The sequence below is a fragment of the Parasteatoda tepidariorum genome, chromosome 2 (assembly GCF_043381705.1).
Source record: "Parasteatoda tepidariorum isolate YZ-2023 chromosome 2, CAS_Ptep_4.0, whole genome shotgun sequence".
Taxonomy (NCBI): Eukaryota; Metazoa; Arthropoda; class Arachnida; order Araneae; family Theridiidae; genus Parasteatoda; species Parasteatoda tepidariorum.
In genome coordinates, this window is record NC_092205.1 from 104284547 (window position 1) to 104302185 (window position 17639).

Consider the following 17639-nt stretch of genomic DNA (forward strand, 5'->3'; position numbering starts at 1 on the left):
TATATATTTATATTTATAGCATGTACGCACATATTAAAATACAATTTACTAATGTATGATGCAATGTATGCATATACAATGCTCAAATAAAAATTGGATCACCCTTTTTAATTTTGATCTCATGATTCGATCGATTATCGGATCTTCATTCGATTACCGGATCGATTATTTTGATCTAAGTATCGGATATTGGAACTATTTCTTTTAATAAACATGCTTCTTTTCGAGGGAATTTGTTTTCTAACTCCCCAAATAAAAGGGATTGGTTGAATAGTTTCTGAGAAATCGAATTTTAAAGAAATCGTTTATTTAGAAATAGATTTATCAAGAACTATTCAACCGATGTCGCTCAAATTTTGTATTTTGCCACGTAAAATGATACACTTTAAAATTGCATAAAAAATTAATTAAGGAAAACGATAGTTACGAAACCAGACACAAAAAAGTACTTTGTCGAATAAACATACCTATTTTTTGACGTATTTAAATTTCCCACCCCCAAACCATAGGGGGTAGCTGTCATCTGGGAAATAAGGAGAGCGGTCCTAAGTTTAAACCCTTTCATGTTAATTATACTTTTTGCGTATTTCGCCATATCTCTAGAAACTTTTAAAGGAATTAAAAAAGTTTTACACACAATTGTACATGCAAAATTCACTTTTGATAAATTGTCATTATTATCATTTTACTTAATATCGGTCAAAACATTTTTGAATTGTAAGGTATAAATATTTTTAAAACATTTTAAAGAATATAATTTCGCAGGGAAAAATGTTCGCTTAAAAAGTTCTCGAGATATGGCGCGAAATGCGAAAAAAGTAAAATTAACAATAAGGTATCCAAGCTTTGGGCAGCTCCCCTAACCAAACTATTGGGGTCATATTTCCCTAATTACGGCTACCCCCTATATTTTGGGATGTCAGAAATCCGAATCCGTCAAAACAAAAAAAAAGGTATGTTTATTCAGAGAAAGCACATTTTTGTGCCTGATTTCGTTATTTAAAATATCATCTGAACTTATTAATTAGCATGTTTGAGGTCAGCCCCTTAACCCGTTACGATTGAGTCCTAGATCGTGAAGATCCGATCATTAAATTAGAAAATATTCAGGGTGTTCCGTTTTTTTTTTGCCCACTGTACATGCATACATATATTTTGCCCTGATACAATGAGCATATGCATTTACAGTGCCTGGACATATAATTAGATGCACTCTAAGATTCCATGTAGAATTATAATTATCAGACGATACTATACAGCTTTATTGGTTATATTCGGATGAAACAGGTTTGCATTTGTTTACTCTCCTGTATCAATTGGATAGCATTGTAATGCAATACATTAAAAATAAACACACATAGGAAGTCTATAAAAAATCTCCTGAATAAAAAACCCATTACGTGTATGTTTAAATATAAAAGTATTGCCTATAAACTCGTGCAAAACATGTCATTATTGAAACGCTACAGTGCATCTCATAGTTTGGTCTAATTGGGTATAATATGAAAAAAACACAACTACTTCGATTTAGTAGGAACAACATATGACGCAATGCTAAACGAATGGAATTTAGTTGTTGTTTATTTAGTTATTGTTATTAGTAGTTGTTGTTATTTGTTTTAGTTGTTGTTGTTTATTTAGTTGTATTTAGTTTCAATAACTTTTCTTTATAATGCAATAAAATCTGGCGAGCAGCTATTTAAACGATCGAACACTTCGTTTGTTTATTTGTGGCTTGGATCTCGATATGAAGAAAATGCCGTTCATGGGTTAAATTTAGTAGGAACAACACAACCTGTGACGTAGGCTATATTATATCCAATTATTATACTATACTAATATAATACCTGACATAGTAAATATTCTATATTTATATAATGTATCGTCGAATTTATATTAAATATCGTCTCATTTAAGCCATCGATTACACTAACGTAAACAAGTGCAAACAGAAAGAACACTAAAGCTGTTATATTGTATCACCATAATAGAATCTTAATAGTGCTTCTAATAACTTATGCCAAGGATTTTTTCAGAAAAAACACATAAGGATTTCCTCACCAAGTGTTTCTGTGACATATCTGGAGTTCGTTTCTTCCAGGGTCGTGAAGGTGGATTTCCCGTCCACCGTGTAGGGAACGGTGTAGGTCGTGGTCGTGAAGTAAGTGAAAATGACTGTCTTGCTCGGCTGGACGGACATTTCCTCCGGAGTGTCCAGAGAGGTCACAAGTGCATTTCTGTAGGTGGTGCTGAGCCCAAACACAACCGGAACTGATGTCATCGTCATTTCTGAAGTGGGTATCCGACTGATTTTGACGGGTCGTTTTGAAGCTCTCTGCGAACCACGCTCAGCTGTTTTTGTGACCACATAGAAGCGAGGCCGTGTTCTGGTGGTTCTTGATACAGCTCCAGGGGATCGGCGGATAGTTATTTTAAGACGTTTCCTACCTCCAAATTCTAATATAAAATACAAAAATAGTTACATTCTAAAAGTTTTTTTTTAAAGCTTAAAACAGAAACTAATTAATTCGTAATAACCGCTTTCCTTACCAAATTTTATGAGAAAAAAATCGATATATATTTTTTTATTTCTTTAATAAATACAAGGAATTAAAACAAAACATAATACACAAGTCTTAAGCTGACATTTAAATTTTTTTATGTGTAAAAAATATTTAATTTACTATCAGTGTACTATCCCAAATGATCTCGGACAAATGAAAAAAATTTAATATTATTCCTTGAATATTTTCACATCTTCATCATCTGAAAAATCATCTGCCTCACTTTCATTTTCGCTCTCGGAAGCCATTTTTTTTTACTCTTTCTTCTATGTAAATTCATCCACCATCATCGTATATACAATGGTGCAAAACACGTCTTCACTCCCACAAACAACAAAACTCCCAAACAAAACTTGGCAAACTTCCGATCACAGCAGATTATTTTTTGTTTTGCTTCCAGCCGAATAAAAACGTAATAAAGCAAAACGTATTGACGAATTCTGGATAATCAGAGAAGTGATTAATTCATAATAATTTCTAAATGATATTGTGACACATTTTAAATGGAGCAACCTGAAGACCTGATTTTTTTTTTTAAATTATAAAAGAAAAGCATTTTCATCATTAAAATGAAAAAGAATTATATTTGATGCATGTTGTTTTTTTCTCTTCTTCTGAGACCTGCTTGAATCAAAATAATGAAACTTTTTGGTTAAAAGGGTATTTTTAGTGTTGAAAACAGCAAAACCTTTTTGTTATTAAAAGGATTCGCTGTTTTTATAAATTCAAAATATACACGAGTAAGAAAAGGTGTCGCTATACATTTTAAAGTTGAGAAATAAAATCAAAAATACAGATAATAAAAATTAATGAACGAGAAGAAATCATTTGAATTTTTGGTCCTAGATTTTTTTTTCTTTCTAAATTCTAAACAAAGCTTCTATTATGATTCTTCAGAATTTGATAACGTTTTTTTTCAATATTCATTTGTGACCTACACTACATATTTTTGTGTCTCTGCAATGTATTGATTATTATGATGCATTATCGATGCAAACCGCTTCCCTGATTACCCGAGTTAACTCGGGTATGCATATATTGCAAACATTTATAACCCCGAGTAAATTCGGGCATAGCAGAATTCGTCAATATCTTTAGTTTTATTACGTTTTTACTCGGCCGGAAGCAAAGCAAAAAATAAATAATGATCTGCTGTGATTTGAAGTTTGCCAATATTTGTTTCGGAGTTTTGCTGTTTTGTGGGACTGCAGACGAGTTTTGTAGCATTGTATATACCATGTCTGATAAATTTGCATAGAAGAAAAAAGAGTTAAAAAATGGCGTTCACGAGCGAAATTGAAAGTAATGCAGATGATTTTTCAGATGATGAAGATGTGAACCTATACAAAGACTTATATTTAACTTTTTTTTTAATTTGCCCGAGATCATTTGGGATAGTACACTGATGGTCAATTAAATACTTTTTACACACAAAAGTATTAAAATTTCAATTTAGAATTTGTATATGATGCTTTGTTTTAGTTCCTTGTATTTATTAATGAAAGAAAAAAATATGTTGATTTTTTGCATTTTAAAAAAAAATAGGTAATGGAAGCGGTTCATTTGGCAATAAAAAATAAACAAAGTAGTTTAAATTTGCTACAAGTATAATACAAATAACTTACCTTGGCTGCCGCTTTCAGTGACTGATTCAATATCTGATTCAGTAGACGACTCATCATCACCCATCTCTTCTGTGGTGATGTCGGGACTGGTTGCGCTGTCATCATCATCTGTTTCAGGAGAGCTATCCGCTGAGTTCAGAGGTTTAACGCGTACTCGCACTCCCGGTCGAGGCACGAATGTTCTGAGGTTTCCAGGCCTCTGAAGAACTGTCGTTGCAATTCTCAAAGGTCCCCTCAGAGACTGAGTCCTCAGGAGGCGGCTGCTCCCCGGTATTTCCGGTGTTGATTGGTCACTCGATGAAAGCTTCTGGGACCCGACAGAAGAAGAGAAAGACGGTTGAATGGCCACCGTCTGAGGGTAGGTCTGTTGATCTTGTACCTCAGCGTCACCAGGCTCCAAATAGTTGTTATAGACAGCGTCAGTCTCTGATGGCATGATCTCAACTAAAGTGGGAGTGATACTTCCTCTCTCTACCACGGCATTTCGGACGTTGTCGAACTTGACTAGCGTTTGCAGCTCGAGATTGACTTCTGTTGTCGTTCCTTGGGCTGTTCTGAGTCCTAAATTAACGATCTTCTTGTCAGGTTTCAAAGTTAATATACCATTTCCGTCAATAGTGCTTGAAAAATCTTGGGTCACAAACGGTTCTGTTTGGCTATCGATGTTTGAAAGCGTCTCGGACCTTTGGGAGTGTGTGCTTTTGTCATTGTCCTTCAGAGTATAGTAGTAAGTAAACAAGGTGTAGTATGTCTTAGGCAGAGTGGCTATGTCACTCACTTGAACGGTGCTACTGGATATTGAATTTGAAAAACTATTTTCGTAGTGGTTATTTTCCGGAAGAGTAGATCGACCATAATAAACATCACTGTTGTACAGCTGCACCCTGGAGGCTAAGTTAACTATAGTTGTGGTGGCACCTTTAGCTGTAGATCCCAGGGGAACAGCTGTTGGAATTCCAGTTTGGGACGTGAACCCTCCCCTTGTTCGAATAAGACCTACAATGTGTGGATTGAGTGTCTCAGTGGCAACGTTTGATACAACAGCCTCCCTCGTAGAATAGGCCGTAGAAGGACCATTTAGGAATGTTGTCATGTACGTGAAAGTTGTATAATATGTTAAGGGCAAAGCAGCGACATTTGAAGGTTGTGGACTTGTGATATCGTTGCCCCTTATCCTATTGGGCCTTCTTTCATCGTTGTGGGTAGTGATCGCTGGACCTCTTGCTCTGGTGCGTCCATTTTTTGAGTCCGAAGTATCTTCAATTTCTGCCAGAGAATTTATGATTGGCTTCCTGTTTAAATTCTGTCTTGGAGGGGGTGGTGGCGATCGGTTTAGTTGAACTCCTCCCGGTCGTCGTAGTCGAATGACTCTTCGTGGGGAACTGGTTGTCTCTGGCTCATCTCTGCTTTCTTCGGAAGCTGTAGTTGTAGGCACGCTGTCGTCTGCATTTTCGCCATTCCCTCGTACACTTTCGCGAGTTGGAGAATAACTAGGCAAGTGACGTAGTGTATCAAACCCGTCTGCTTGAGCTCTAAGACCACTTTCAGTTGTGGGAATACTCGATGGGTTTCTAACCCTGCCAAATGTGTCAGCTGGTCTGTTTGTTCTAACTGCTTCGAAGTTTTGGGGAGGTCGTATATTTTCGCTTCCCGTAAACGGAGGTTCGAACGGTGAATTTGGCCTGTTAGGAGAAAAGTACTGCGCTCCTCTTATGGGAGCAAAGTTATTCACCACCGGAAAATCCTGAGGAGGTGGAAGTATCATATTGTTTGGGTAGCCACGCACACTTCCGAAGTTTTCATTGGGAAATCTCCTGCCCGGGTAAAAATCGGAGTCTGGAACATTTCTGGGAAAATTTTGTAGATTACTTCTCGCATAATATTCGTCACTCAATCTATCCATTGGCTGATTTCTTGACGTCTCAGGCTTTATTCTACGAATATAAGCCCGTCTTGTGGGTATGACCCTTACAGATGGTATCGGCCGATCATCGTTGAATCTGGGACCTGTAATATGAAAAGTATCAACCCTATATGCATCGGTAGGAGGTTCACTTTCTGTGTATGGCTCTCTATACGCATTTTCGCCTGCATCATCCTCAGTATCATCTACCTGGAGTAATTTCCTAGATTTAAAAGTTACTGAATCCAATGAAGTAAGTTCGAGTGGATTGCGAATATGCAACTCATCTTTAACATACTCATTTCTTTGTAATTGTTTTGAATTGTGGGGCGAAAGTCGTTCGTTATTAATTATTTTGCTTTCATCGGGGAAGCTACTTTGAGATGGTGTATTTTTTAAATGACTAGGAAACTCAACGGGTAGACTATCGTCATCCTCTCTTTCTTTAAAATAGGGAGCGACGCTAGGACGAATAAAGTTAGTTTCTGAAATGTCAAGAACTTGTGTAGAGTTTATGTCGTGGATACTTCGGGCGAATCTTGTGTGACCATTTATGGCGAGAGGTACTGTTATGGTTGTTACTATAGAAAAAACCTCCCCGTCCGGGGCTGTAAACCGGACAGTGACGTCCGTGGTGACCGATGGTAAAATAAAGACAGGTTGGGGGAAAACAAAGGGATGGGCCGTCGGAAGTTGCGGAACTTTGACTGTGGCTGTTTTGACTAATGTGGTTTCGCTTAAAGTAGTACTTGTAAGAGTAGTGAGAATAGATTTTCCATTCAGAAAGATTGGGAGTACAGTGGTCGATGTTACTGTTTGTGTTGAAACGAAAGAGTTTTCGGAAAGAGATAAAGAAAACCCGTTGTTCTGAACAGAGGGAGCGAATGGGTTGGGGAAATATGGATATTGTGGTGGGATTTGAGATAGTGGGGTCTTATCTTCCAGAAGTGTGTTAGTTTGTGTAGCTAGAATGGTCATGATTTGCCTGTTCACAATATTTTCTGTTCGAGTACCGTAACCCATTTTAATGGCAACTAATGAAGTTGTTTCAATAGTTGTCGTCGTTAGTAATATTTCAGTCACAACCGTAAATTGTTGGTCAGGGGGCAAATTTGCGTCTGGGAAATTTGTAACTGCTGATAACAACGTTTTAGTGATGCCACCAATAGTGTATTTCGTTAGATCTTCTGTTTGAATTGTACTTGTTGAATATCCTGTTGTGGTGATCGTTGCAAACGAAGTGCGCAAACCTAAATGGACAGGTAGAGTTTTTGTTGTAGTAAACTTTTCCGTAACTGTTATGGGGCCAACTAATTCTTGGGATGTGGATGAATCGAAAAATACTGGAGTTGGTTGTATGTCGGGGTCAGAAGAAAACTGCGTGGTAGTGGATGTGGCAGAAGATTTTATGGTCCTCGGATCAAATTTGGGTGGTCGCGTTGTTCCTCTGGATCTTCCAAACACCGGAAGAGGTAATACTCTTGGTTGAACTTCGTTCTCCTCGTTTTCAAACCCTGCCTGGAAATTACTTTTCCGTAAACTTCCGAAATTTGAATTAGAATTGTGTTTTCTGTTTTTACGCTTCTTAACTGAAGTATCTTCCTGAACATTATTCAAAATTTCGGAATCTCCTTCATTCGATAATAGAAAGCTTGCTGTCGGATTTAAGCTGAGCGAAAACGTTGTGGTCAATGTAAAACGTCTTTTGCTAGAGGTGCTATCCGGTGTATCGGTCATAGTAGGTGTCACTTCTCTACTGCTAGGGGGTCGACTGTTGGTTTTACGTTTATTCGAACTAATATAGTTGTTCTTAGTGGACGATCGAAACCTGTTCAATGTAGAAGATGTTCTGATCGACATAATTCGAGATTTTGACCTCGAACGATCAGCCTTAAGAGAAGAATGATTATTCTTTTGCACTTTAGAAGGTCGATTTAAACGAAATTTCGGTAAAGGTTTTGATTGAAATGTCTCCTCAGTGACTAAATCAGTAAGAGCTTCACTTGCGTCAAAGTCAACATCATCATCTTTAAGTACTTCCTCTGGCTCTTTTTTTCCAAACTTATGCGTTCTTCCCATTAAGGATTTGTAGCTGCTGGATGAAGTAGGTTTTATGGAGGAAGTACTTAGTCTACTCGTTGATGAAGATCTCAAACCTCTTGACAGGAACGATGGCAGACTTTTTGATGGCTTGCTGTAAGTAGCAGAAGATCTTGCACTGCTGCGGAATCCTCGAGTAGTGGACGCTGTATTGGTACTTCCGAATCTCCGGAAACTGGTCGAAGAAGTAGGAGTTGAACCGAAGCGTCTGTTAAGGCTTCTAGATGCAGATCGTTTCTTCCTGCTACTGGGATCCTGCTCTTTTATTGGAACAACGTGTTTTGTATTTTTTCTCTTTTTAAAAATGGTTGTTTTGTTGATGTTTAATCTCATTTGATGCTTTGATTTAGAGAGATCACTTTTAAAATGACTAGACGTAGCAAACGGTTCAGTGAAGTCAGAATCTGGTAAGGGATTCGTCATTATAGAATGGGAGCAGTCGTACGGCTTTCTGCGAGAAGCAGTAGAGTCTAGAAATGAGCTTTGAATGTCGGGATAGCTCCTTTTCTGGAGGTGATGGAGCGTATCAGGAGAAAATGATGTTCTTAAAGCTTCTGGTAGCAGTATGGGTGTCATCTGATGGGGAAAAGTGCTGGACAGGAGATTTTCATACAGAAAATGTTCCTCAGGAAATTCGACATCAAAGCCTACTTCTTTTTTGCTCAAGTCTGCACTGTTTGCTTCCGCAAAAGAAGAACTATTTGCATTGCTTTCAGCATGTGTTGAAGAGACTATGACATTGGTTGAAAATATCGATAGAATTTCAAATTTTGGGGTTGGTGAAATATTTGCTGTATTTTCTTTCATCTTCCGATCATTGAATTTTTCGAAAATGTCTCGAGCCCCATTTATTACCTCTTCTCCAGTAGAGGCTTCTTCCATGAATTCAATTTTCAGACTTTTGTCAGGTATTGAAAGTGAATTAGTAATAATGGATGAATTCGATTGAAGAGTTAAATAATTGGGTACCTGAAGAGTTTCGGTAGAAATGCTAGGAACATGAGCGTATGTTCCGTCTAAGTAAGTTCCATATACTTCAAAGTGATAGCGTATGGTCGTTGCATTCATAATTCTATCACTTACAGAGGCTGTTACAAGACCTGTTGTCAAATCATCGATGTGAAACGTTGACAGACTTGTTGATGACGGTTCTATGGAAGAAGTGGAGGAAGGAGTTATGGTACGCGTTGTGTACGTGCCCAGGTGAGCATATGCACCTCCAATATGCGTGCCGTAAATTTCTGATACGAATAACAATGTCGTGGATCCTTCTATTTTGCTCCTCACTATTCTTGATGACAGGAGGCCGGTTTTTCTCACTCCCGAAGTAGATGTCGCAGCGATGGGCGCTAGCTTAAAACTGAAAGGTTCTCTCGTGGAAGAAAGAGGTTGAGAACTGGTGAACACCCTGGCTGTCTGAGCATAAGCATTTCCAATGAATACGCCATGAATTTCCGTGGTGAGGTGAACTGCGACCGGACCACGAACTTTACGTGACACCACGCTTTGCACAAGTCCCGAAAGTCGAGACGGGGTGATGGGTTGCAGTGGCGCGGTGACTGATATATCTATATCTGTCGTCATGGGAACGATGTCTGAGTTTGATTTTGCTCTCTGAGCATAAACGCCATTGACGTAGGTTCCATATATCGTGGTTGTGTACTTGGTCATTCGGCCGTTGCGCTTTACTGTGGATGTAGCGAACAAAATTATTTCCTCATTCTGGGACTCGGATGAGGATGCGCTTACTGTAGCTGTTACTTTCGGGACAGAATATTTGTGAGTAATGGAGCTTTTGAAAGTAGAATCTGGTTGAGAAACGAGATTTAATATTTCAAAATTTGTGCGATCCTCTTGCTTTGAAATTTTGAAGTTCGAAGATTGTAAATATTTCAAGTAAGCAGCGTAAGCTTTACTATATTGAGCGCTGTTAAGAAATGCGTCATCTTCGAATTTTGTTGAGGAGTTTTCTGTTCTTGAAAAATTGTTAAATTTGTTCTTTTTTAAATCATTCAAATTGTCTTCTGATGCTTTTTCCTCGTTAGTTTCATTTTCATAGTAAGCATCATTCATTTTGGCTTCCAAATCAAGCGAATCATTCAGAGACAAAAGTTTTCTATGAAAAAAAGAATTTTCTGCAGTTTTAGCAACCCTATTTTGCTGCACAGGTGTCGAATGGATGGATTCACTGCGTCTTAACTTGACAACTGTCGGGACTATGACGTCACTTAATATTTCAGTTACAGTATGCTCTCGACTTTTTATGACAGGATGCCCACCTGCTAACTCCGTTGTGAAATAAGTATAGGTTGAATAAAAAGTTACCATGGATGGTTGCATGGGTATATGAGTCTCCATAACGTTGTGCTTCTTTTCGTAATCTTTTAAGAAGTTGGGTTTTATTTTATCGTTTTTATTGAGTCCGTGATGAGGTGTCACGTTAAGTCGCCTTTGTGTCGGTAATAAATAATATGGTTTTTGAAAGCGTGAAGCACTGTTTTGATTCTGTTGTTCTTGTCGACGAATTGTATCGCGTCTCGCTGAAGGAGTATTATACGCTTTAAGTGTTCCGGTAGGTTGTATTTTATTGTAATACACAGATGAAATTATTTTAGTACTAGACTCAATTTCCTTCTTATTACCTGGCTTCAGTGAAGTTTTATAGTATGTATGGGTTGTATAATGGGTAATAGGAATTGCGCGTTCATGTCGGTTTAAAAAATTTAAATCATTGCTATTGTTAGCAACAGAGTCTTCTTCATTTGATCTTAAAAGTTTTCGCTTGAAAAAGTTTTTCAGTTTTCTTTTGAAGAGTTTTTCATTGATATGTCGCTTATTTCTTCTGTAAGGGGAAGCTGAGCTTTGATGGAGTACACGTGATACTGTTGGTACAATAACATCTGTCAATATCTCTGTTACTGTGTGTTCTCGACTTCTTATGTAGGGTGAGCCCTCTTTAAGTTCCGTTGTGAAGTACGTATAAGTAGAATAAAATGTTACTGCTGTCGGTGTAATGCCTTCTCCGGGGTAAAAAACCGCGTTTGTTGTCTTTTCGGGAAGTTTTTTGTACGTTGCAGGATTAAATACTGGAATGCTTGTTAAGTAGGGAGTCCGAGCTATGTATTGGTCAGGTTTCTTATTGCGAAAATCATTATTATAATTGTTTCTTCTTCTATAATTGCAGGATGGGCAATCAGATTTAGTAGGTGTGTCATAGAAGGGTCCTCGCACTTTATCAGCAAACGATGGTTTATAGGGTTGATTAGAACGATAATTTGGAATGGCAGAATAAGTTCTTACAACTGCGCTGTCAGCTCTCAAGTCGTAAGCTCTTGTGGGTCGTATGAATTCTGAATCGCAACATTTCCTTCCCTCTTTTGCCCTCAACATATTTTCACTCTTTTGATGAGCCGGAGCATAAGCTGGATCATAGAGTGTGGAGGAGACGACTTTTGTTTTCGTTTCTATTTCTCTTTGACCACCCGGTCTCAAAATGGTTGCGTAATAAGTGTAGGTTGTGAAATAGGTAGAGGGTGGGGCGCGTGACGAATAAATCATCTCAGCTCCGTCTGCGGTCAGGTCAATGTCGTCAAGCTTTGGTGAAAACTTGTATGTTTCTGTAGGACTGAGTTTACTAGGATCTGTATCCGCGCTTTGATTTCGTGTCCAGGAGTGTGACAACTTTCTGTCGATGCTTTGACTTGATATCAAATCAGCACTGACCGAATTGTTTTCTGAAGTTTCAGTTTTTAATCTATCTGTCATTGCAGATGATGAAACTTGCAAGTGCGGTGTCTTCTGTTCAAAATTCCCTATCGTGTTAAGACTTTTTGCACTGTTTTTTGATTCCATGTCCGTTTTGAGATTTGAACTTACGGTATTAATGGAATGAGTCAATGTTTCGATAGAAGAAACCAGGATATCTGACGGATAAACTATAGTTTCATTAAAACCCTCAACAGTTGTAGGTTCTGTTACAGCAGTTATTTTAACTGTTTCATTCTGAGTCATTCCAGGAATGCTCTCCTCATTTTCAGCAATCGGTGCATTACTAAGCGTTAGACCTTCAAAATTTAAAATTTTAAAACCCTCAGTTGTATTAGTTTCAAATGGAGTGCTTGGGGTATTGAAAAGTGCTTGTTCTTTCGAATTAGAAAGTGTGCCTCCGTTATTCATTTCAGTGTCAGAAATTGAAATTGTAGTGTTTTCTGGTTGATCCATTAAAATGCTTGGAAATTCTTTTGAATCAGAGCTTTCGGTACTTATTGCACTATCATTAACTTTATTTGTGACACTTTCAGGTTGAGTGCTCGAAATGTTAAAAAACATGTTGAAATTAATGAATGAGCTATCCGTATTTATTTCAGCATCATAAATTGTAAATGTAGTGCTTTCTGGTTGATTTATTAAAATATTGGGAAACTCTTTTAAATGAGAACTTTCGGTGCTTATTACAGTATCATTAACTGTATTTGCGACACTTTCTACTGGAGTGTTCAAAATCGTGTTCAAATTAGTAAATGAGCGATCTGTATTTCTTTCGACATCAGAAAGTGAATTTGTAGCGTTTCCTGTTGCAGCAGTCGTAATGTTGGAAGATGTAGTTTCTTCCTCATCTGCTGCCACACTCAAGAGTTTTCTAGAATGTGTTTCTACAAGATTTCTTTTCGCTCGTGAATGCGTTGTCCTAGAAATAGGATTTCGTACTGTCGGTACGATAACATCGGAAAGAATTTCCGTCACCGTGTGCTCTCTCGTTCTGACAATAGGAACTGAACCACCCAGTTCAGTCGTGAAATACGTAAAAGTTGAATAGTAAGTGATGCGTGTTGGTGTTATTTTATGACTATCATTCTTTTGAAATCGCTTGGAGTCTGGTACATTTTGCGGTTCTCTCACATCATCGTATGCGATTCGTCTGTCCTGCCTGTTTGCAAGTCGAATATTTCTCCCGTCATCTCTCTTAGCTCGTATTCTGTCTCCAAATTTCAAAGTAGGGAGGACTACGTCAGAGTACACCTCGGTGACTGTATGTTCTCTCGTTCTCACAACTGGTAAATCTCCTCTCGCCAGTGTTGTGGTCGCATAGGTGTATGTAGTGAGGTGTGTGGCAGTGCTCGGTCTGACCACTCGGTCGTGACCCAGAACGACGGTCCGGTCACTTGGTGGAGGAACTCTTGTTCTACCTTGTCCTCTGCAACTGGGACACTGATCTACATTGAAATCGTCATAGTGAGGTCGATTGTAGAGTGTTGTTACACCATGATTGACGGGGAGTGCTGGATTTGGCGTTAGGTTGGTTTCGGTCACGTACCTCGTATCTACATGCACATCGCCTCCCCTGAGTTTAGTTGTATAATATGTATAAGTCGTTCGGTGCGTGATATAAGGGTCGTAATGATCGTGATGAGGGTGATCGTCGTAAGAAATAGCCGTTCTTTCAACAGGACGGGTAATCACCCTACTCGGAATTAATCTTGTTCTCTGCAAGGGGGTAGACCTGGTATAGGTAGGTATGGGAGTCACATTAGTTTCCGTCTCTTTTCTAGTGTTCACAATCGGTACTCCGTCACGGAACCTCGTCGTGTGATACGTGTACGTCGTTCTGTGCGTCACTCTGTCAGGCTTGTACAAATTGGGATCGATGGGTTGGGAATAAACGGGGAATCTTTCGTTTTGAGTGTACAAAACACCGCCGTGTCTGTGTATCGTTGGGATAGGGGTAACGTTTGTATCGGTTTCTCTTCTGGTTTCAACTATCGGCGAGCCATTCCTAAATCTGGTAGTAAAATAAGTATACGTAGTTCTATGAGTCATATCATGAGGTCCAACAATATGCGGGGCTTCCGTGTGGTGAGGATGCAATTCTTCATCGTCTGGTTCATAATATGTACCGATTTCAAACGGTGAATACCGCCCTGCGGACGGTATCGGTGTCACGTTGGTTTCAGTTTCTTTGCGAGTTTCAACAAACGACGTACCTCCCCTAAATCTAGTTGTGTAATATGTGTAGGTAGTTCTGTGTGTTATTTCACTCGCTCTTTCAAGGTCATAAGGGACAGTCTCTATATGATGATCATGCGTTGAGGGTATCTTTGGATAATGTGTGACGTATACGCCCTCTCTTCCGTCGCCGTGAACGTGACCACCGCAACACGGCTGGTCGTCATCAGATCGATCAGAAGGATAAACGGTTTCCACTTCCAAACTACTTTGGATTTGTGTACCTCCCCCTGGTTTTAGGATTGTTGTGAAATAAGTGTAGGTGGTGTAGTGAGGAGTTAAATAAACTCGGGCGTCGGTAGAAATGATTCGCCCCTCCGGATTGAGAACAGTCACTAAAGTTGGAACATCTCTCCTCTTCCTGGATTCAGGCTCATTTGAGACAGCTTCAGGCTCATTTGAATCAGCTGATGTCGTTATAGGTGAAGGGTTTGCATTTAAGGATTCAAGAGGAGGAGATGTATGAGCAGTGTCAGATTCTATACTTGGCATTAAGAAAACTGGCGTATCAGACACTTTCTGAGGAACAAGCGTTTCGAACGTAAAGCCGAAGGAAGATTCGAGGTTTAGATTGCTTGCAGTGGATACACTATCAGATTTAGTATTCGCAATGGCAATGTTATTTCTATCGTCAGGTAAACTACCTGTGATTTTAGAAGTTGATAAGGAATTTGTAGTTTCCGTTACTGATATGACAGATGTGTCATATTCAGCAGGAGTATTCATGACTGTAGTTGAAGTTTGTGAATCAGGTATGGACACAGATTCTCCAATTGGGCTGTTATTTAATAACACTTTCCCTGAGCTGTACTTATCATTAATACTTTTACTGTCTAGATTTTCATCCTCAAGAGTTTTAAGGGAACTAAAAACTTCTACAGGCAACGGAGGAGAGGCAATAGTTTCAAGAAGAATATTTTCATCTTTGTGATCATTCGATCTTGTCTCATCTGTTAATACTTTTACTGTCTGAAGATTTAATCCTGTTTTGGAATCGCTATCATTTGTTTTCAAACCATAGTCCATAATGGTGCTCTCTGTTTTTGCCATTCTCCCTACAATGTTTTGTAAAAGAGCATCCTCTTTGGAATGGACAGTTTCATTGTTTGGAGCGATACTTTTCTCTGTTTGCATCATTTTATTGTTCGAAGTGACAGGCTTATCAGTTTTCATCATTTCATTATTTGGAGCAATACTTTTCTTTAGATGTGTCATTTCAGTGTTTGAGGCAATATTTCCTCGTATCAAAGAATCATTTGAAGACATGTCTTTCTCTGCTTGAACCATTTCGTTCTTTGAAGCGATAGTACCTATTGATTCACTTTCTGTAAATACTTTCGAAAGTGCATCCAAGCTATCGCCATTAGAAGCTGAACTCATTTGTATTAATGTATTTTCCTCAATAACGGAAATGGACGGATCTAATAAATGAAACTCTTTTTTACTGGAAGAAGTATCAGGAGTCTCTGAGTTCAGAAGGGTTGAATGTAGGACTGGAGTTGGCTTTACTTGTGGTTTACCGTCAAAAGCTTCACTTTCTATGTCGGAAAAAGAGTGTTCGTTAGATATTGAGACAGGATCAGTTGTTTCATAGATTGGTGAGGATGCAAAAGTGGGAGTTGCTAGCTCATCGATTCTTGAAACACTAGTTGGAGTAATAAAATCAGTAGTCTTTGTCTTTTCAACTGTGAAGAAAATGCGTGAAGTACTATGTATAATGTGAGCATATGTTCCCTTAACGTACGTACCTTCGACAATCGTAGTCCATGCCGTTGTTCGACCCTCCATGACGTCAGTTCCTGTGGTCGACAGTATAATACCAGTCGTGTGAAGTTGTGAAGCTAAAGCAATGTGACTTATATCAACTGTCGATACAGATTTTTTGACTCGGTAGTTTTTAAAATCACCCTCCTTGCTTGTGACGGACAACAATTTCCTATGAGCGATTCCTTCTTTCTTTCTTTCATTAAATTTTTGAGAATCGTTTTGATATAAAAAAACAATTTTCTGCATTATGTCACTCAAATGCTGTTTGGAATACAAATTTTTTCGCATTTGTTGCTCCGTTTTTTTATGGATGATTTTCTTGGGCAATTCGTGATCGAATTTTATTAAAGTAAAAGTCGATGTCGGAATAATAGACACTGGTTCGCTGACAGCCGTTTGATAGATATTTCCTGACACGAGGGATCCGTATGATTCCGTTTCTGTACCTACTCTGTATGCATTTCTTGATGAGACTCTCTGACTATTCGTATTATCCAATAATTCTTTTGTAGGCAGATGTAGTCTCTTGCTCTGTATGATGTAAGGAAATTGTTTCTTACGATATTTGTCCGAAATCATTCTTGCAGATGGACTAGAATAGTCTTTCCAGTTGTCTTCTATTTTCATGCCTTCTTCCAAGGGGTTATCTATACTCAAATATTTGAAAACAACATAGTATAAGTTAAAAATGAAAATATGCATTGTAAAGCTGCCAATCACAAAAGCATTTGCTTATCTTGAAGCTTATGGAAGAAGCTGTTCTTGGCGCGAAAGCACACATTCAGCTGAAAGCAGGTTAAAAGCAAGTCGAAATTCTATTCCTTTCTCTTTTATCGAAAGAAGTTTAGAATTTCAACAATGTCACTTGAATTATGTAAGCAATTTCTTCTTTTACGATTTCTTCTTTTTTTATGTACATTAATAGTTTCTTCTCCCCTTTCATACGCTTAAAAAGCATTTATTATTTCTGAAGCTTTAGTCGTAGACAGCATTTTTTAAGTTATGAGTCTGCATCTTTTTAGTTGATACATTTGTTTGTAAAGTAAGGTAACTCAAGAGACTTGAATTAGAGTTATACTGCAGAAATAAATGCAAATGCGAAATCACTGCTAATTAAATGCAAGTGGTTACTGTAGTTACCACATTTGGTAAGTTCACATTATGGGGAATTTAACTTTTTGTTTGGACACTGTAAATCGTTATAGAAATATTCTTGTTCATTTTCAAGAGAAGAAATTAAGCGTGAACTCCTGTTCCTTATAGTCTCTCGTGTTTTAAGAATAGTGCATGTTTGTGATATTGCGCAACGAAATCTGTATCATATTTATAAGATCGAGTTTGGGTTCAAAAACATTTCTTAATTGAGTGTCACAGAAAAATCATTTTCGAATTTATGTTTTGTATTTTAATTGTTTATGCATCGCATCCCAGTTAAAATGTCACCATCAAAAATACCCGAGTTTAAAATGTGTTTATTATAAAATAAGTAATAAAAAAAGTAAATTCTCCGATTTAGTGGCCTTATAAGTATTGTTGTGTAAAATGTGGTTTTGGAGTAGTGTCTCAAATATACTATTAAAATTCGAATGATAATGTTTGGTGAGGTGATGTTTGAATCCATGATCTGTTTCCGAGCAATAAAGCTGTAGGCTATAGTCATTATATGAAAGCATTAGA

General features: G+C 38.1%; 1 protein-coding gene across 1 annotated transcript in view; it reads right to left on the reverse strand.

Moving 5' to 3' along the window:
- Positions 1–17639, reverse strand: part of LOC107438912 (mucin-3B) — a 104768-nt gene that overhangs the window by 17012 nt on the left and 70117 nt on the right. Inside the window, exons 6-7 of the mRNA XM_043052865.2 lie at positions 4190–16609; positions 2062–2457 (exon numbers count right to left, since the gene is read on the reverse strand). Coding sequence (XP_042908799.2) covers positions 2062–2457; positions 4190–16609 — 12816 coding nt within the window. The remainder of the gene's footprint in view (positions 1–2061; positions 2458–4189; positions 16610–17639) is intronic.